This window comes from Diadema antillarum, unplaced genomic scaffold, assembly GCF_040938485.1.
Source record: "Diadema antillarum isolate AM-2024a unplaced genomic scaffold, OU_Dant_1.0 scf00000041, whole genome shotgun sequence".
Lineage (NCBI taxonomy): Eukaryota > Metazoa > Echinodermata > Echinoidea > Diadematoida > Diadematidae > Diadema > Diadema antillarum.
The window spans coordinates 369,901-390,494 of NW_027270930.1; the positions used below are offsets into that span (position 1 = coordinate 369,901).

A 20,594-nucleotide genomic window follows, 5' to 3' on the forward strand; every position below is an offset into this window, starting at 1 on the left:
ATATCAATCTCTTCTTAGGTACTGAAGGAATGTTTGAACCTTTATGTGTAATGGGATGGCATATCTGAGACAAATTTTATTAAAAAGTACAAACTTCCAGCTCTGATTGACTTGATGTTCTTGTCTTTTCCGCACCAGGCTGTGCTGGAATGTCAGTGGCCGGCTTCGTCCTTCAGCAGCTACCAGCAGTGGGTGAAGCTGCGCAACACGCTGGCCGCGGTCACCCAGTTCCGGCGGGGCATCAAGCACCGCGGCTCGTCGGACGGCAACAGCGACGGTGTCAGCCACAGCAGCGCCGACAGCGGGGACCTGCTGGGGGATGGCAAGGACGAGACAGACCTCATCAAGCTGATGGACAGCAGCAGCAGCGCCAACCTCACACGGGAGGAGAAGAGCAGCACAGGTAAAAAACAAACAAGCAAACAAACAAACAAACAAATCCAGGGGGAACATAATTCTCCTATCCCCTACTACCAACCCCCATCCCTTTTCGCTGCCACGCCTCCCTCTTCTTTCCTCACCAGTATTCATACACAACACATCTATCCCTCCCATGCATCTTCGGTTTGAGTGCACACTCAGCAAATTGGCATCATGACCTATGAAAGAAGCAAAAAAGATGGATAGCAAGCATGCATATCTATTCTTCTTCTTGTGTACTTCACCTATTTACAATACATTGCAACACATTACATCTTCTTCAAATCAATCGAGGGTACAACCCACAAAGTTGGCATCTTGGCATGCAGAAAAAAAAGAAGAAAACGAACACAACAACAACCAGCATGCTATGGTTTATTTCCATTTTTTGTCAACCATGGAAACGGGTTTAAAAAATCTAAGAGGCATGATTAGTTGTATTCTGTGATGGAGGAAATCCCCACATGGGCTTCCACTAGACAAAATGTGAGCAATATGAGATAGAAAGGAATCTACAGGTAGTTTGACCAAACTCTCCCAACCCACTTTTCAGAAGTTTGCATGGGCATAAAACGTCCAGTCCTGTATGTGTTCTAAGAATATGCAGAATTTATTTGAATTCATGTTCATTTCATTAGTTAACTGATCACAGCCTCATACCCCCCCCCCCCAAAAAAAAAGCAAACACCAAAAACTTCATTAACAATGATCACTGTGGAAACCCCCCCCCCCATTTTTTTATATATTAATCTATTTACTTTTATGCATAAGTTTGTTTACAGTTTGGAATTTTGATGTGTTTTACTAACACAGATTTTGACTGCATCCCAGCATGCAATTTCTGTTTGAGTTTACGACTTGAGAAACGTTGATTGCATTTTCCTTTTCACAAAATTATTATAAATGATGTGCTCATTCTGTCATGTTTGACCATACATATAAAAGGGAAATAATTGCAAAAACTGTGTTTAATGTGTGCCCTATACCAGAAATATGTACACTATACCAGAAATATGTACACTAAGCTCTCATTTCATGAAAAGCATATTTTTAATGTCAAGACTGCCCTTTCCTCCATTGAAATTGTCATGGAGAAGCATCCATTTGTTTGGCCTCTAACCATAAAGGTGATGAAAAAATAAGTCTTTGTTACTGGAAGAAAAAAAAAAGGGGGGGGGGGGATTAAAAGCGCAAACAGCAAGCAGATTTTTAGTACTCACATTCATAGTGGAAGGGGCATGTCTACTCTCTCCAGCATAACGGTTCATTACATTTTCATTCCTTTTCTAAGAATGCATAGTCATTGTAGAAAAAACAAAGTACATATAACCACTCTATTGTCTTCCAGCATGCTTAAACCCTCTAAAAGTCACATTGCATAGGTAAAGGTATCACGACTGGTGACACATTAGCTGAAGGTGGCTGGAAAACATAGTTTGGGGCCCTAATTGGGGTTTGCCCTACCATAATTAGTGCACTCTAGTTTGCTGTTGACTTTGAAAGTTCACATTTCTGTCACTGCTTTAATAAAATTCTACTCTGTCTGCAGTGTACTTCTCCTCTCATTAAAAACTATAATGTGTTCCATAACAGAGTGTTGTTCTTTTAGATTGTTGTGCCAGATTTAACCTCAGTGCTTTTTATTACAATGCTCTATATTCTTCATCTAGCACACAGAGGTACCAGGGTTACCTAGTCATCCGGTGTTCATGATTCATTGTTGGCTCGATGTCATGCTTGATTTTTTTTTTTTTTCATTTCCAGAAACATTTTAATAGTCTTTTTATAAGCACCCTTTTAGTCTTTTCTCAGAGTATTTCCAATTTGTGCTGTAACCATGCACTGGTGCCATCTATGGCATATATCAAAAGCATGATTATTTGCATTGTGACAGAATTTTTGTGTTTTCTGGCATTGGAAAGAGTTTAGACTGAGCATTCACGTGTACATTTTGCTTTTAGACACGCATGATTCACATGAGCATTTATGATGATGTTTGGGCAGCTATTGTGTAGTTTAGAACCTCGTTCACTTGAAACCATGAGGTTCATGAAAGATATGATAGCCTGGCAGTAAATATTCAAAATATATCACCAGGTAAGAGGAGTTTGGAATTTATTTCAAGAAGAGAAATGGTTTGAGGAACGTTTTGATTTTTGAAAGGAGTTGATATATCTCCATGCCAATCTGCACACATGGTTACAGCTCAAATGTGGGCCAGAAAGTCTTTCCCCTTTCTTTCTTGGGAGGAAGGGAAAAAATAGAGAGAAGAGGAAAAAAAAAAGGTCCCCCTAAAAATTCCACTTTCCAGGCAACTCTGACATGGGCTATGCCTCCATGATCATGGATGAGACCACACCCAGCGACCTCTTGACCTCTCCCGAACTCTCCCCCACCAAATTAGCCCGCCAGCGAGACTCCCAGTGTCTGGATGAAGAGGACGAGGAGGAGGAAGAGGTTGAGGAGGAGGAGGAGGAGAAAGTAGCTAGTGGGTTCATGAAACCGGGCTGCGGCAAGCCGGCAGCTGATGTGGGCCAAAGGGGGGAGATGGAGAGGGCTGGAGGAGGCGGAGGAGGAACTGGAGGAGGAGAAGGAAGAGGAGGAGAGGAAAGGGAGAAGGAGGCGGAGAATCATGAGATAACACTGATACCCGAGGCGGCTTTGATGCCCATTCTGGAAAGGGGTAACTGACTCAAGTTGATATGTACCTCTGATACTAAAAGCCGTGGTAGCTGCTTTGATAGGCGTCTGTATCAGTCTCTGTTTTTCACCCCCCTTGCACTCTCTCGACCTATATTTATATATCTATCCTGGCTTTTGTGTGTTCCAGTTTGGCTTCCCCTTTATCTCAAGCAATGTAATTTATTCTTGTGTGAGTAATAGATAACACAAACTTATTGCTGTGCTCTCACAGATACCTAACATGGTGGCATTCCTGTTACTGTTGATGTGTTGTTTTTCATTATCATATTTATTACTCAATGCAAGATGTAATTCAGTTGCCCTATGTATTTCATTAACTGTATTTGTGAGCTTTATGTGACATTGTTTTCGTTTGTATTGTTTGAGCGTGTGTTGCGCAGTCATAGCAAACTCAGACTGTGTCTCATACTTATTTTATCACCAAGAGCTGCCCCTAAGCCTCCTTTTAAAAATTTCATATTACTATATTAGATTACGTCTACATGAGTCAGCACTGTTTGGACCTTGAATACAAAAATAATGCACACTGCCTGTGTTTTCTCCCTTTTTATTTAATCCATGCATAAGTCAAAGTTTTAGGATGACCCCTCATGCTGTATGTCCCCAAGAGACAATATCCACCGACTCTTGGACAAAGGGTGCTAGATTTGACAGAGGGTTCAGGTCATTAAAGAACAACTATAACCATCTCCAGTGGTCACCGGAAGATGTATTCTGTGTTCTAAGACCATTTATTTGACTCGGGAGATTTTCTCGTACATATGACCATCTGGAATGTAGAAAACGTTAGCCAATGAGTTTTTGTTCCCACTGTTATTTCAAAATGTGGGTAGTACCGCCTTTGTTTTTCTACTATGTCTGCCGATAGGTAAAGGGTATCAGGCAGTGAAATCCCCAATGCCTTGCATGCAAAAAAAAAAAAGAAAAAAGAAAAAAAGGAAATGATCAGTGCATCTTTGTCAAGTGAAGTGTGTACATGTCAAACTTTGCTCAGTGTCAATTCATCATCTTGAAGTGTTAATTAATGCAAGGATTTGCTAAAGACAACCATGAAATCCCACATTTATGCTCCTGGCTTTCTCCTAATGCCCCATCCCTCCCCACCCATCAGACATAAATTGTGTATTTGTGACATGTTTTGTCTGCTTTGCTTTGTGTTCAATGGATGGATTAGAGAAATGATGGTTGTATTTATCTTTTGTGTTCACTGAGTCCTTTTTTTTTTTCTCTCTTTATAAAGCTCTAGTCACAAAATTCATTTTAGAAGAGACCTTTGGACTTTAATATGTCATGTGTAAATCAAGGAAGGGCAAGTTCTATATTTGCCAATTTCTCCGTGTCCATTGTCCTGAACAAAGAGTATCCCAGCTTTGTGCTGCGCTGCTTATTAAAAGTTTAGGAATTGACAGAATAGATATATGTTGTGCCAGCATGTTGCATGAAGCATGGAATGTTGTGGCCTAGTGCATTGTTAGATTGCTGTGCCCATTGAAAAGCATCTGCATGAAGTCTTGTTCGATTGTGATGTACAATGTGCCTTGCATGTTGTATGTCTGTGCAAACATCAAGACATTACCCATAGACATTTGTCGTGCAATAATTTTACTGGCAGGAAATGAAACGATTGTAAAAAGCGATTAAGTTTTCTGTGTTCCTATTTTCCACTAGGTTTGTGCTCAGTGTATCATTTTTATATAGTTCTTCATTTATTATGGGCATTACTTCTTTGGTCATGTGAATATTGAATACTTGGACAGTTATTGATCCAGGCTTAGGTGGGTCCTCTTAATCAAAAGAAAATTGAAAATTAACTTGACTCATTATTCATTCCTTTATTTTGTGAAATGGTAGCATAGTTAGATGGCAGGGTTCAGCTATGGTCAAGGTGTGTATTGATCTCTTGTCTTGAGATTATGAGAATGGTGCATCTCATTTGAAGAAGCAGATTGCAATGATTAAGATAATGCTGTAAACTGCTGTAAAAATCACAGCGTATTGCCTCATATGTTATTTTCTTTGCATAGATTTTATAAAGCACACATAACAAAATGTATTGCTCAGAAGGATTAAAAAACAAGCAAACCACTAAATAACAGGCAAGCAATTCTGATAGCCTAGTCTTATAAATCCATTGACTATTGATATTTGATTTTTTTTCTTGATGGCTAATTCATCAGTCTCTAATCCATCAATTGAGATGCAAAGTTGGCGGATATGTACATCTTGATGCCAATACTCATATATCCAGTAATACGTATTGGCTTATGTTGGTAGAACAACTCTATGAATCCTACCATTTTGCGTGTGCAGACACCAGTGCAGACGTCACCCTGGTCAAGTCCAAGAGCGCTCCGGTCAGCGAGGCCTCGACCCCGATCAGCCGCAGGCGACTGGACCTCGGCGGTAAGGACAGTCCCGGTGAGGGCCTGTTCGGCATCCCCGACACGGAGGAGGAGCCCACACGGAGAAGCAGCAGCATCCTGCGGCGGTCCAGGAGTAGCGTGACCAGCCGCGAAGGGATACACGGTGAGACTCCCAGTAATGGAGCATGTCTCCAAGAATTCACCTTCAAATTTCAGCTTGTAGTGTCAGCATTTTTCAAGTTTCAAAATGTATTGCCTGTATATTGAAAGTCTTGTTTGAAGTTTGATGATTTGATTTCTCCTTATATATTTGCAAAATAGGGAATGACTTTTCTGTTATCCTGTGCAATTACCATTAAGTTAGGGTTGGACTGACACTTCTTTTTTTGTAAGGTCAACAGATAGGTGCCTTCAGAAATTCCTTAGTGCGAGATTTACTATTTTTTTTCCTATGTTGGTCAGCCAGACCATTTGATATGTTCCTTGTTTTGTTTCAAAGATTTTGCTTCCAGTGAGACGAGTAATGTCATACTGAAGTAGGAATTGGCTGTCTGTGACACAATATCGTGACACCATGTAAAAAGAGAATATATTTCCTTATTTCTCTATTTTTCTTTGTTTTAATGTTCCCATTACAGTGGTCCTGGACACTTCCAATTCATCGATGAATGCAAATACATCCCTTATGGACACTGATAACCTGGACGAGAATGAGTTTGATGAAGCCCAGCTACTGGCCCCTCAATCCCCGAGGAGGCGGCACAAGAGTGCAGGGGACCATTCCTGGTCACTGCCCGTGGCCTTCCGCAAGCGCAACAGCAGCGGTGGGGACGCAACCACCTCCTTTTCCGACAGTCTTGCCAGCCCAGAGAAGCTGAACAATGTGATAAACGAGGACCTCTTCGGGTGCGACTCCAAAATTTTGGAGAGTTTACGGACTAATGGCGGTGAATCTGGTGAGTCGGGGACGCACTCGCGGTCACTGTCGCTAGGCAGCAGGCCCCAGAATATGAGCAGGACTGGTGAGGACTTCAGTGTGGATGTGAAGCCCTTAGCAGATGAAGTGAAAGGGGAATTGATTGATGTTTGCCATAAAATCGAAGCCTTGAATAGTGAAAGCCAAGACAAGAGCAAAGGCGAAAGCCAGGACTCTAGTGAAGATCTTCTGATTTCTTTCAATGAGAAGAACTCTAAAGAAGTCGTTGATAGCGGGAGTAGCAATTTAATAGAGTTGGTAGAAAGTGACAGTAAACCAATTGCTTCCAACACACCTAATGGCATAGCGGACCATAGTCCAGTCCATGCATTAGATAGCAAAGCGGTGAGTGAAGGAACGACGCAATTGGGTACGGAGGATCCAGCAGCAACGACAGAAAAGCCACTGGAAAATGGGAAGTCGGTCATGGGTCAGTCAGAGCTGTACAAATTGGAAAGCATGGAATCGTTACCTAGCAACTCCTCCAGTGAGACAAAGGACTCCAAGGAGAGCTTGTCTTCACACAAGCCCCGGAAGACGCCCAAGAGGGCGTCGAGCTTCCTCTCGGGGCTCCTCACCTCCCCGTTCACGCCCCGCATGTCCAAACAGTCACTCAGCCGCACCTTCCAGTCGGCGTCCTCACAGATGGAGACGCTGCGCTCGCGGGCCACCGACTTCGCCTCCAAGCTCGGGGAGTACACCCGCCAGCTGTCCTCGCCCGCCGTGCAGCGCGACAGCCAGAGCAACCCCAGCCTGATCGACTTTGATGAGGCGGGTCTCGAAAATGGCCGGTCGGACCTGCGCGACATCGCCGGCTCCTGGAACGAGAGCAAGCTGGACAGCCTGAATCCGGAGGACGTGGGCATCCACATGCCAGGGTCTCAGTTTGCAGGTAGAATATCTCCCTTTCCCACTCCCCCAAGTAAGCTTGCACAGAGCAATAGCTATTTCATTTGTACTGTTTGATAGATTAGCACTGCCAGTCACTGTATATGGTTGTGAAGTATGGGGGTTAGATGATATTGTGCAAATTAAAGTGTTTTATAGATAACTTTTGAGGAATATTTTTGGTGTCCATACGTTTGTAACAACAATCTGTAATTGTATGATTTACAAGGAGACAGGGAGATATAAGTTCTAGAGTAGAGTGGAGTGAATATGAGAGTATTGAGCTTCTGGTGTAGTTTACTTACTGGAAAACAAACTAAATTATCATGCTCGCTTTATAGGTTTAGTTAAGATGACACATAATGATATTGAGAATGCTTTTTGCTGTAGGCGGATCCTGAATGTTAAGTTTGTCTAAGATAGTAGTGGTATTGGTGGAGTTGGAGATAGTCAGGAAAATGTAAATGTTACTTGGTTAAAATGTGTAATTGCTCTTTGGTTTAAAAAGATATTGATAGACAACTCTGGTTTAGTGATCTGAATGAAAATAGCCAGTGTCTGAATTATAGAATTTTTAAAGAATCACTTGCATTTGAGCCGTGTCTTGTTAAATGTGATGTGGATAGCAGAAATTTATGCAAGTTTCATTGCGTGAGCCATCGTTTCCCCTGTGTAAAGGGGCGGGATGAGGGAATGATAGATTTTGCTCAAATTATCACAAACCTTGTGGACAATTATTCTTGACGTAATAGCATGGAGTGAAAAGTCATGCTCTCTGTGTAGTTACTGGACTGAACTCCTTGACATGTATTGAACATTAGTATGTTGCTTCTTGGATGTCTGTTGGAATATATAGGCCTGGCATTCTTGCCACTGCTACCATTTAACTCTTTCTGTGCCATGGTGTATACTGCTGTGTGCCACATTATTCTTAAACCACAATGCATGAGCCCTTTCAATCATTCTGTTTTTCATAGCCATGTAACTTTTTGTGGAAACATTTATGCTAGAAATACAGTACAGCAAAGTTGTGGAGTACAGCTGTTGATTTAGTTGGGCATGCAAACATGGCACACAAAGAGATAAGTGGCTGAGTGTTGCAGATGATTTGTAGGGAAAAGGTGTGCATGATGTTACTGATCTTTTATTTCACCCAATCATTCATCCTTCTCTAGGGAGCACGCAGTCCTTGAACAACCCCTTGGTCTCGGACCAGGAGGATGGCTACAGTTCGGGCCGACAGTACGCCATGCACGTCTTCATGACCAGCTGCTTCCGCTGCGGCGCCTGCAAGTCTGCTCTCTTTGACGAGCACATCATGGCCGGCTGGGCGGCTGACGACTCAAACCTCAACACGAGGTGAGGTTGATTCCTCCTTCTGTACATCCTCCTTGTATTTTTCTCTGTTCCTGATTTGATACATAACACAGAAATTACTGTTTGGAGGATAATTTCAGCTAATATTTTGCCAACAGCATCATGTACGTACTTCATGTGTCTGTGTAAACAATAACCAATTTTTGAAGGATTTTGTTTTTCTGTAAGCAAATATCGCTCGATGTGTTGTGGGAAATGCATTCTCAGCATTTTTTTATGTTTTCTGCGATCCAGCTGTGCGTTCTGTGGGTCACCTCGCGTCCCCTTCCTGACAGTCACCATTAAGGACCTGCGGGAACCAGGGGGGCGGTGCACCATCACCCCCAGCCCCTCAGCGGAGAGTATGCAGAGCATCCAGTCGGCCCCCTTCCTGCAGCAGGGGGATTCCTTGCAGGGCAAGGAGGAGCCCATCTCGACCTACCAGTCCAACCCCAGCGTGGACAACCTCTCCCTCGGCAGCGAGGGGGAGGGGGACCCCAAGCCGGGCCTGACGGGCTGCCCCCGGCCCAGCGGCAGGCGAGAACCTGCCCTGCACCACACGGCCAGCGATGTGCCCCTCAGGGAGAACTTGAAGCGGAATCCCGTGGCCATCTCGCCCTCGGCAGCCAGGAGGAGGACCGTGAGCGAATGTATGGTGGCTGAGGACTTACTGAAGGAAGTTGAGTCAGCGGAGAGGCCGGGAAATGAGTGAGTGGAGATTTGCTAAATCCGTGTATTTATTATATATCCAATGTTATTCAGAGATATGAACTTGTACAAGGTTTATGTTCAAGTTTATGTGAGCTTATGTGTGTTTATGGTCAGTATGTGGCTTCTGTTTTGCATAGGAGGTACCATACCATATCCCCTTACGTAGAGTCTATCAGGCGGTCAATTACCCTCCTCTCCAATGCCATCTCTACTTTTGCCCTAGGTTTGCAGCCAACATGCGGGCGGGCACTTCGTACAGCCTGCCGCGCTGCAAGACCATCCAGGAGTCTGGCCATGGGGGCAACCGGCTGCTGGCCGATCTCACCTTCTCCACCTCCAGCCTCCCCTCTAGCATGCGGGGCTCCCGCGAGTGTCTGGCGCCCCCACCCCGCAAGGACGTGGACCCGGACCCCGTCAGCGTGCCCTACCTCAGCCCCCTGGTGCTGCGCAAGGAGATTGAGAACGTCATCGACAATGAGGGGGAGGAGTGTCTGCGCCAGCCGAGCTTTGTGTTCCAGCACCCCATCATCTTCTGGAACCTTGTAAGTGGTCGGACTCGGGGATCACACATCTGAAGCACACATTGATCATTTTGGAACTTAGGCAAAAGGAACAAATTTGCTCACATCCTGAATAGCAGTTGCAGAGTATCGTGTTCTTCTACACATAAGTTGTTTCTTTGTCCTTTCTTTGTTTTGTGTTTGGAAATGTTGGGTTTAAGGCTTACATTGGAGATACACAGTGTGTATGGTTAAACTGGTCTGTAATGGCTATCTGCTCCAACCCACTCTTTCTGATCTACTAGACCCTGTGTCCTGCATGTGAATAAGCTTCATAGATTTCCAGATTTTGTAAGTATGCCGTGCCCTACAATTACTTCAAAACAGAGGGGGGGGGGGGGAGGGTAATGTGATGAAACTCAGAGAAGATCCCAACAGGAGTGTTTGTTCTATTGATGGGAAATAGCTTCATTTGTATTTGAGCATACATTAATTGTCACAAGAGTCAGAGGTCTGGCCTGGTGCAAATCCCTGGTGAGTGCATGGTTATATCCTCCAAACTGATTCCCACCATGTGAAATTCATCAGGCTCTAATATTCTGCTGTATCACTGACTATTGCAGATTTGGTATTTCCGCCGCCTGGACATGCCCAACTACCTGGAGGGAGCCCTGTTAGCAGCATATAGTGAAAACAGAGATGCAAATGTAAGTAACAGTTGTTTTTCCAAGGTTTGATAGAATCACAAACAGCATAATTGTGTGGAATTTCTACTTTTCTACGTAGTTCAAAGTAGCATGCTCTAAGCTTTAAAATGACATATAACTTGTTAAAATTGAACAATCCTGACCCATTTAAAACATGATTGAAATAAGAGAGTTAGGTGGTTCATTTTCATAGATACAGGAGAAAAGAGGATTTAAAGATTAGGGTCACTGAGGCATGCTATGTAGAAGTATCAATGAAATAATGTCCTGTTTCTCAGTTAAAACAGCACCTTTGTGAAAAAACATTATATTTGTTTTTACGCCGCCAAATTTTGATGGTAGGTAGAAAGAGATTACTCTCCCAGGTAAGACAAATTTTGAAAATCTGAGGTGGGCAACCTAAACGACATGTTTTGGTCCATTAAGGAGAATCCTAATCCGTGACTCTTTATTGGGTTTGAGCAGGGCGGTCACATATCATGCAGGTCCCATGAGTCAAGGCATCTTGTAGATCACACTCTTCTCCGTCTGTCTCTGTAGGACGGCAGCCGTTACCTGGCGACAGACTCGCGGTACGTGAAGGTGATTGTCCTGTGGGACAACCTGACCCTGTACAAGGAGGATGGGGTGCCCATGTACATCCACTGGACCCCCAACGCCCAGGCCATCAAGAATGCCATGGATGCCCCCGACCGGCCCAGCTTTACTAACGCGTGAGTGGGCTCACATATGTCTTGGGTGCTGTGTGTGTGCGTGTGTTTTTTTTGTTTTTTTTACGTTTTGTTGCATCTTTACATGCACCTTGCCCCTCAAACACTGTCTGGATAATCGGTTCAGGGTTTGAGCCCTTACTGGTTTTACGTATTTCAAAATCTTAAAATGTTTGTTTTTCTGTTCATGAATTGAAGGTACATGCAATTTGGCTGATGCCATCACTGATACACCGTTAGTTATGTATCATATGAATTTCACATCTTAGAGTGATGGAATGAATGCTTAGAAATAAAGGAACCTAGTGGTAGTATTCTGTTGTTGCAACCCTATTATTTACAGAAGTAGAGGGTGGACCACCTTATGGTCAGTTTGATGAAAGGAATTGTGATATGAGAAGACTTTAACAGCTTCTCCACAACGTCATTGGAATGATTTACCAATAAGGGCAAATATGATGCTTTTTTTCAAATATTAAGCAAGTGCTTTTGGTCAGAATCAGAAGCATCAAAAGCTGGCTGTGGTAAACTGTGTTTATGACTTCCATTTGCGCCATGATAGATATTTGTCCAAGTCATCCCATTCCTACATCTCCCCCTCTGCTGCCGATCACGAAAATCGTATCACGAGTCGTACGAGTAGGTCGCTGTTATCAAGCAGCTGGTCAACAGTCACAATCAGAAGCATCAACTGCTGGCAGTGGAGTGGAATAACTGTGTTACGATTTCTTTGATATCTACAAAATATATTTTGTAATTGTAATCAACATTTGTTCCATCCCTGCCGTATCCCACCCAGGTTCATGCTGCAGATTGTGAAGCTGATCCGGTACAATAACGTCTTCATCCCCATCACCATGCTCCTGGATGAGTTCCAGAGGCAGAACATCCCGATCGGCAGCCACCGCAGCATCTACCGGGAGCTACTCTTCCTCTCCTTCATCGCCCTTGGCAGGGAGAATGTGGACCACGGTAAGAGACGCGATTACCATGGTAAGGTCATGGTTATAAGCAGTGTAGCTCTGAGATTACATGTGTCTAATTTATTGCTACAACTGTAGTACACCAAAAAAAAAGATAAGGATAATTTATTAGGCATTTTGATAGGGTCTGTTTTGCCATTTAACCCTGAAAATATACTTGTAAATTGGCATAGAACTGTATGTTTCCTTTTTGTGGCTTCCTGTTTTTACGTCTGACTCGTATTTACATGTGGAGGTAGTTAGCACATAAAAACACAGTTCAAAATGAGGGTTTTAGGAGCTACAAATCGATGCTCTGCAGTCTCTGCAGTCATGGGTTCCCATAGGAACTTCTTCTGCCCCAAAGATATTGAAAAAAGAGAAGAAGAAGAAGAATTTTTTAAAAAGAGAGAATAAAAATTGCATATATCAGTAGAAACCAGGGTGTGTTGGCACTTCCCTTTTTGCAGTGGATTCTCATTTTTAGTACCATAAGAATCTGAGTAGGAGAGTGTTAGGGGAAGTCATTGACTTTTTTTCTTTTATTGCCTATGAGTGTGATGAGGTGCACGGCCCACAAACAAGCTAAGGAGTGAAGTAATGCTTTGATCCCTCTATCGTGTCTGACAGTACAAAATGTACATGTCTTTTTTTTGGGGTGGGGGGGGGGGGGGGGGAGGGGGGGTGGTGAGGAAGGGGATATACTGCTACCCACAATATCTGAAGTGTGATGCACAACATGCTGACCATTTCTTTCCCCCTACTTTTTTCTTGCTGCACAGATGCATTTGACCAGCAATACAGGATAGCCTACTCCAAGCTGAGGGAGGACCAGAAGGAGCTGATGCAGAAGAACGACCGGCCGCCGCCCAGAGCCGTGCAGATGTGCCGCTCCTCCTTCGGCGATCTCAGCCTGTAGGAGCTGCTCATCAATGGTGACAAGTGACACCCAGGACAGTGGAAGACCGGCGGCATTGCTTCTTCCACTGCTGAAATGGAGAGGTCTCGGGAAAACAATTTTGTTGTTGTTTTGGGGGTCTCGTTTGCAGTCTGGCGCTCGCAGAATCTTCTGGATGTCATCTCCTGTGGTGCTGTCTCAAAGTTGACTGATGCTACATATATGTGATAACAGCGTGAGAAAATATCTTTTGTGAACACTCTGATAACGGGATGCCTGCCAGATTGGAATATACGTTACAGTCCTTATTTTGCATCAACAGGCTAAAGATCACATAAACACACGGTTTCAGTGTTTTATGGCAAGGTGAAGACTTTAAGGTTCAAGGTTCAGTTTGTCATTGTGTGCTGTCCATGTGTCAGATGAGTGTGGTCTGAAAATACTGTCATAACATGAATTCTTTAACAAAGTATACTGAAGGGTTTTATTTAAGATATCTGAAGAAGAAATCGGCATAGCAAGTTGCATTTCACTGGACAGGCCATGTGTTGCAGAGTGATCTCGTATTAACATTCATTAGACGCGTGTATAGACCAGCCTTGATTTTAAAATGGCAACTGCATCAATATTTCAATGTAGAATCTGATTTTCTGACCTTGGTTTAAGGCTTTTCCGATTATTTATAATCTATCAAGAGAGAAGCAGTCCATTACGAAAGAGTAAAAATGTGATAAGATTGACATGCAAGAACTGAACTTTTGGGTGTCACTTGTGGTGACAGCAGTGCATTGGCATTTAAAAAAAAAATACAGATGATGAAAAATGTTGTAGTTCAGTCATTTGAATCTTCGCCCCATATGGGCAATAATGCAACTGGCATGGATCTATATCTTGCTTGCACGTTTTATTTTAACTCAAGGGATATATTAGGCTCTGTGAGTGAGTGTGCAGTGGTTAACATCAAGACATCAAAAGTGTATGCAAATTTTGATGCGCATCAATTGTTCAGATGATTGACATGTACTGTGCTCCTCTAGAGGAAGAATGTGGTGTCTGAACCTCAAACTATTAGAAAATGAACACACATCCCGGCACAAAATCGTTCAGAATGAGCTCAGCAAGAAGTGAGATTCTACTTTCGGCAGCCTGTCATATTTTTTATACTTTATTGCAGTTTGTGCAGAAGTACAAGTTCATGATTTGTGACTGTCATTTAATCTGTATCACCGTCACCCAGAAGTGTTTAAAGCCATGTCACTAGTATTATGGCACTACGTGTAGCATTGGTGCGACTTTGTAGCACTTGATTGTCAGGCGAAGCAAAAATAATGAATAACACAGATATCTATTGCCATCTGGTGTGACATTCAAAGAAAGGAAATGTCAAGGAAGGTCTGGAGATGAGAATACCATGGAGACCATCAAGTATCTCTGATACCTTCGCGTAGATTGGGAACAAAGCCAAACCTTTCTTACCAGACCTTGGAAGTCTTAAACAGGGGGCTTTTGAAAGGCCTACCAGCTCAACAAGAGGATTCTGTGAGGAGAGAGCCGTGTTTAGTGACTGGGCTCAGAGGGGGCCACCCGGGCCCAGGATGGGAGGAGCATCAGGGCGTGAACCAGGGCCACCAGTTGGAACAGAAGGGGGATGGGCGTGGCGTCGAGTGGTTTTCAGCTGTGCAAGGATTCTTTTCATGCAATTGATTACTTAAGAGTTTGCCTGGAATCCTGTGTGGCTATGATGAGAATGCGATGATGAGAACATGTTTTCTGCAAAAGAATTCTTGTCAACCTTTAATACATATGTTCACTCGCATGCATCAGTATGAGCTAACTTTTGGGGAGAGCCGTGCTTGTCAATTTGTACGTGTTTTGACGGTGTATTTTGAGTGGATGTTTTTGAAAATTCTACAGGGATATTTATTGATGAGATTGTCCAGCTCCCGAGGGCAATATGAATTTTACACACTATAAGAAAGACACTGCCAACTGTTTGTTTTTGTGAAGGAACTAGACATTTTATCGTACAGGTAACAGATGGTTTCATTGTACATGTCATTTGCATTGTCGTCATTTTGAGAGATATGTTATTATAAGTGTTTTATGACAGGAATGTACTCATCTGCATACATCAACACGGTTTGACCCCTCGTAATATGAGGTTGAGTTTTTACTCCCAAAGAAACTTTCAATTGAGGTTGTGTGTATCAACAGCTACTTGATGACAGTTCCTGAGACTGGATTCTGTTCTACAAGGAAATTAAATGACTTCAGATAAAAGAGAAAGATGTATCAGAGCTGGAGCGCACCAAGTAGAAGTGACTGTAAAGATGAGGGGATTATATTCCTCGTGCAGTAATGATGACACGGGGAAGTGATGATGTGTGGAGTGCGAGAAGATAATTTCTTCTTGGTTGTCGTTTATAATTTGTTCACATGGTTTGTTTCCCAAAACGTAAAGTTGTACCGGCTGTGCTGCAAAGCATATGCTTCCCCAATCGTTGGAGAGCTAACAGATGTGTGTGCGGTTCTTCCGCTGCGAGATTACAGCAAAACCCTCCCAAGTGTCAACCATCCAGATGAACACATGTAGAATTCCAGAACAAGTCATGGGAGCTTCAGCTAAAAACAGAACAAAACAAGAACACCTTTTGCCAAGCAGTTGGTTTGTGAGGGAATGGTAACATGTGCCAGCCTTTACTTCAGGACTGGACAAGTTTTGATTGCTTGGATGAGTGGATATTGTTATGGCCCCTTTTTGCTAACGTGTGGCCATTTTTTGCTTCGTCAGTTCAGTTGAGAATGTTGTCAGTGGCACATATCGACAGAGTTTGCACATGTGTTTTACACCAGAAGAACATGTGGATGGTTACACATATAACCTGCTGTGTATTGTCTGGTAGGAATTGGGACAAAACATTTAGTTGTTTTGTTTTTTTCACTATGTCAGGTTGTTGTTCTTGTAATGGTACTACCACATTAAATATTGGCTTACCATAAATGTCAGTGCAATGTATAGCAAAAAAAGAAAGAAAAAAAAACGACAACAAAAAGACTATTCTGTACATATCCTCTATCATTTTGTACCTTCGTAATTTTCTTTTCAATGCGTTTTCTTAATTTCCTATGTATAGAAGAAAAAGGTTTGGAGTCGGGTTGCTATGTATTGCTTGTGCAAATAATTATATTACAATTACAAAACCAATGCGGCATACACGGTAGATAGAGCTTTGGGGAAATTATTCTTTTTCTGTACATGCGCGAGGGTGATGATTTTTTTTTTAGTCAATGAGATGCTACTAGCGCAAAAAGGGATTCCTTTCATTCGACATTTGTATTTGTAGTCCTATCCCTGCTGTCTGCCTTCAAGAACACATGTTCGGCTCTTGTGTATACATAGTTTACATATGGTGTACTCACCATAGAGTAAAATGCTTGCAAGGAAGACATCCAACGGTTGAATCTTGCCCTCTAGAAAATCAACGTCTTTGAGTTTACCGGCAGTAGGCCGGACACGAAGACAAGAATGACCTTTTCTCTATGTGCAATCGGTGATACGGCGTGTGATATGCAACGTGACGAGTTTATCCCAAATGGATGTGTTTCACAAGAAAAGAAGGAATGTTCATGTGAATTAATGAAATTTGGAGTTCATACATGTTGATACTCTCCTCCATTCACAGCAGTGATGTTGACTTGAAGCGTTAGGTCATTAAAGTACCTCGGTAATTATATAAATGAGTGGGGTTTTCTATATTAATGATTAGCTTGTGTAATAAGGTGGGTCTCTTCTCTCTTCTTTCATTTTTGTCTCACTTTGAACTTTGCTATGTCTCTATCTGCCAAATTTCTTTGACTAGTGTGATGAAACAGGATGGGAACTTTACAGAATGCAATTTAATAGGGAAAGAGAAAAGATTTGGTAAGAGGGAATGTTTTTGTTTTTTTCACTTATGAAAGAGTTTGAAATCTCTCATTTCATATTGCATGTCCCCTGCCATTATCGTATCAGCAATCTGGAGGACAGTATTGGCTGGGGAGCATTCAGAACTTTGAAATCTTTGCTTAAAAAAACAAAGTGATAATTGTGCAATTTTGTTAGCTCTGCAGTGAGCACACAAAACAGAGAGGAAATGTTAGCACTGTAGACCAGAAGGAGACTCGATATGTATAAAAAAAAGTAAGAAAAACTTGCAGGGGTCTGTTGAAGATGAATCACTATATGATATCTACAGGGTACAATCACATTGCAACTGGCTGTGAAGTTGTTATGACAGCATGAGACCTTAGTGTAAGCTTTATCCTGTGAAATATCCTAGCTGTTTGGCCTAGGTAGAAAATACTGAGACCAATTTTATGCTGCTCTATCCATTTGTAGTTATTTGTTTTTTGTTTTTTAATGCAATGCAAATATGTAACTTCATTTTTGGGTCAAGCTCTCCATTTGACACTACTGGTTCCACTGTTTAGATTTCTAATTTTTAAGAGAGCATCCAAAATGTACAGAATGGAACGCCACAAAACATGGAGGATAATTGAAGACGACACATCATTTGGGGATCCATTGGTGTAAATGTTGGAAACCAACATAATCTACCACTAACAGAGGGGGATTGACGTCATTTTCCCTTTGATACTACCATCACCAATAATGAGCTTACTGTAGACATTATTGGATTATCGGGGGCGTGTTTAGATGACGTTTAGGCATATTGCAGTGCATACGAAATGTGTGTATTTTTCTTGTGCAAGCAAGCAAATTACCATTATGTACATTTCTGTTTCCAGTGTCACATTAGTTTTTCTGCCGTGGTGTAGCATTATCACTCAAATTTGTCATCCCTTCCTCTCAGGGAAATGATAAAGAATCAAAAATAGTTTTCCATGGACTTCTGTTCAGTGGATAGATATTGAAGAAGCTTCGCGTTTTCAAGGTCCTTCATCCATTTTCCTGAAACATTTTGTCAGCACATGTAGATATTGGTGTATGACATTGACCATACATCCCCTCACATCCATTCTAAGAGGACAGAAGAAGTTATTAATCCAAACTTTTCTTGTGCTTTCCCCCCTCCATCCATCTCTGTATTTTATTAACTGGAAAATGTCGAAGAAAAAGTGGGACAGCCTCATAGATGGTCAATATGTTAAAAGTGTGCCATTTCTCATTTGCTTATAAAATTGAACATGATGTTGTCAAAGTAGCATCGTATAGACCAGTGACCAAAGTGGGCTTGAAATCAAGAGTAATGACGGAAGAAACATTTGTTCTGGTATACTACCACTCTCCCTCCCTTGCATGAAACAGAAAAAAAAAAAAAAATATCCAAACTTTTTTAGGGGTCTACCTTGAGTTTGATTTATGTGATTTAATGGTAATCAGTTGGTATGGAGCGTAATTTGAAAATCAACAAATACGTTGTGAGAACAGATGGGGGCCCTTGAGTTGTTATCCTTCTTTTACATAATTAGTTTAATCCAAGCACACATACACACAATTATCTTGTCAGAGAAAGACAAATATGCAGAAGATGACTTAGTATCTGTGTGGGTATTCTTCCCCTCCCCCCCCCCCCCATCCCACCCCCAACCAAAGGGATTTCCTGTGTAGATTATGGGTACTGTATGTCATGAAATTATTTTAGAGAAATCCTCGTAACCAGCAACTTAGAAAATGTGTGAAAAGTTAGTAGAAATTAAAAAGTTAAAACTCGCAGCATGAAACAACTTGTGTGACGGTCTCCGTTGGGTTGAGAGTATGACATAACATTGAATCCCGTTGTTAATATGTAAAATAATTATCTCGCTTGTGAAATTTCTGTGATTTATCTGTATATTAGGAGAAACCTGGAGACAAATATGAATGAAAAGTGGTTGCAATCTTATTGAAGCGAGGTCTTGCAAATAACATTTGTATTTGCATGAATTTCCAGTTTGCTAACTCAAGTGTATATTTTGTAGGGTCTCATATGTTCTGTACAGGCTCACTGCTAAATGTAACCCAAATTATGTGAAACAATTTGCTTTTTCGTTCTCATTTCTTTCTCCCTTGGGTCAGCAGCGTCTCCAGCTGGTATGAATGTGCAAATTATGCTATAATTAATTCTCATATCTTTGTTTTGCCATTGATTTTTGTGATGTCAGTGTCAATGTCTTGTATATTAAACAACAATATCCCATACTCCTGTGTTTACAGTCTTTTCTTGGTAGCCCCATTGCAGTGTCCTTACAGCCGAATCTCTGGGAATACCGTTATTAAACACATCAAGACATGAATGTATAACATCAGATATACCGATCAATATACCTGATGTAACAGGGTACACGATATATATAGGAAATTTCAGTGGTGCTAACCACTGTACTGGTATTCTCAGAGACGGCTTAAAAGGGAGATTCTCCCGAAACACGCAAGTCTCGATTCTGTGAATGCAGAAATGATGGTAGAACCAAGGGGGTTCGAGAGAATGGAGTCACAACTGTCTTATTTCCTTTGCTAGATGTTCGATGCCGCCGCTCAAAAATATTTGAAGCACGTGCCAAACAGGATCTGCCACGCAGATAGTAAGACAATATGACTCGTGTCTCATTGCATAATCACCAGCCACTTTCCAAGGAAGATATGTCTTTGTGATGGCAATTACTTTCTGCTATCCCTTCTTATAAAAGGTAGGTGGTACAGACACAAGGATGTGCGAATAGAAATTGCGCAAAAAATGCTGAAATAAAGATGAAAATTACTCGACTGGGCATACCCGGGCACTAATCTGATATATCTATCAATAAAGAATTATATTTGAAGATTATTCCATGTTAGTTTTATTTGTCGGAATTGAGCGGAAAAGTGATAAAACCGGCTTTCCAGGATGGTACAGTTTTAAACATTTTCACATGATACAGCTCTGATTTACACTTTTGCACAAATTTCTGCACAGGATTGACTTTTGTTGTCCCCGCCGAACGAGTTCGAGCAGGGGACTATGAAACGGGCTCCGTACGTGTGTGTGTCCGTGTGTCCGTCCGTCCGTGTGTCCGTCCGTCCGTCCGTGTGTCCGTGTGTCCGTGTGTGCGTCCGTGTGTGATCAAAATCTTCAATTTGCTACTTCTCTGTCATTTATGAGCCAATTTTGATTCTGTTTGCTTTATATGATAGCACTACATGGGAGCTTTGAAACTTCTACACAGAATTTCAGTCGTGACCTTTGACCTTGACCTTTGACCTATATTGTACATTTTGCTACAAAATGCTACTCCTTCGCCATTTCTAACCCGATTTCGATTCCGTTTGCTTTATGTGATGGCACTAGGTGAGGGCTTCAAAACTTCTACACAGAATTTTGACCTTTGACTTCTTTGACCTTTGACCTTGATTTTTTGACCTATATTGTACATTTTGCTAC

At 42.1% G+C, this 20,594-nt stretch overlaps 1 protein-coding gene across 1 annotated transcript in view; it reads left to right on the top strand.

The window, feature by feature from the left end:
- Positions 1-19,365, top strand: part of LOC139712640 (C-myc promoter-binding protein-like) — a 107,753-nt gene extending 88,388 nt beyond the window's left edge. The window contains exons 20-30 of the mRNA XM_071624452.1: positions 139-403; positions 2,732-3,103; positions 5,434-5,649; positions 6,125-7,354; positions 8,526-8,709; positions 8,962-9,414; positions 9,641-9,959; positions 10,541-10,624; positions 11,165-11,337; positions 12,134-12,306; positions 13,079-19,365. Coding sequence (XP_071480553.1) covers positions 139-403; positions 2,732-3,103; positions 5,434-5,649; positions 6,125-7,354; positions 8,526-8,709; positions 8,962-9,414; positions 9,641-9,959; positions 10,541-10,624; positions 11,165-11,337; positions 12,134-12,306; positions 13,079-13,215 — 3,606 coding nt within the window. The 3' untranslated portion in view covers positions 13,216-19,365. The remainder of the gene's footprint in view (positions 1-138; positions 404-2,731; positions 3,104-5,433; positions 5,650-6,124; positions 7,355-8,525; positions 8,710-8,961; positions 9,415-9,640; positions 9,960-10,540; positions 10,625-11,164; positions 11,338-12,133; positions 12,307-13,078) is intronic.
- The last annotated feature ends 1,229 nt before the right edge of the window (positions 19,366-20,594 follow it).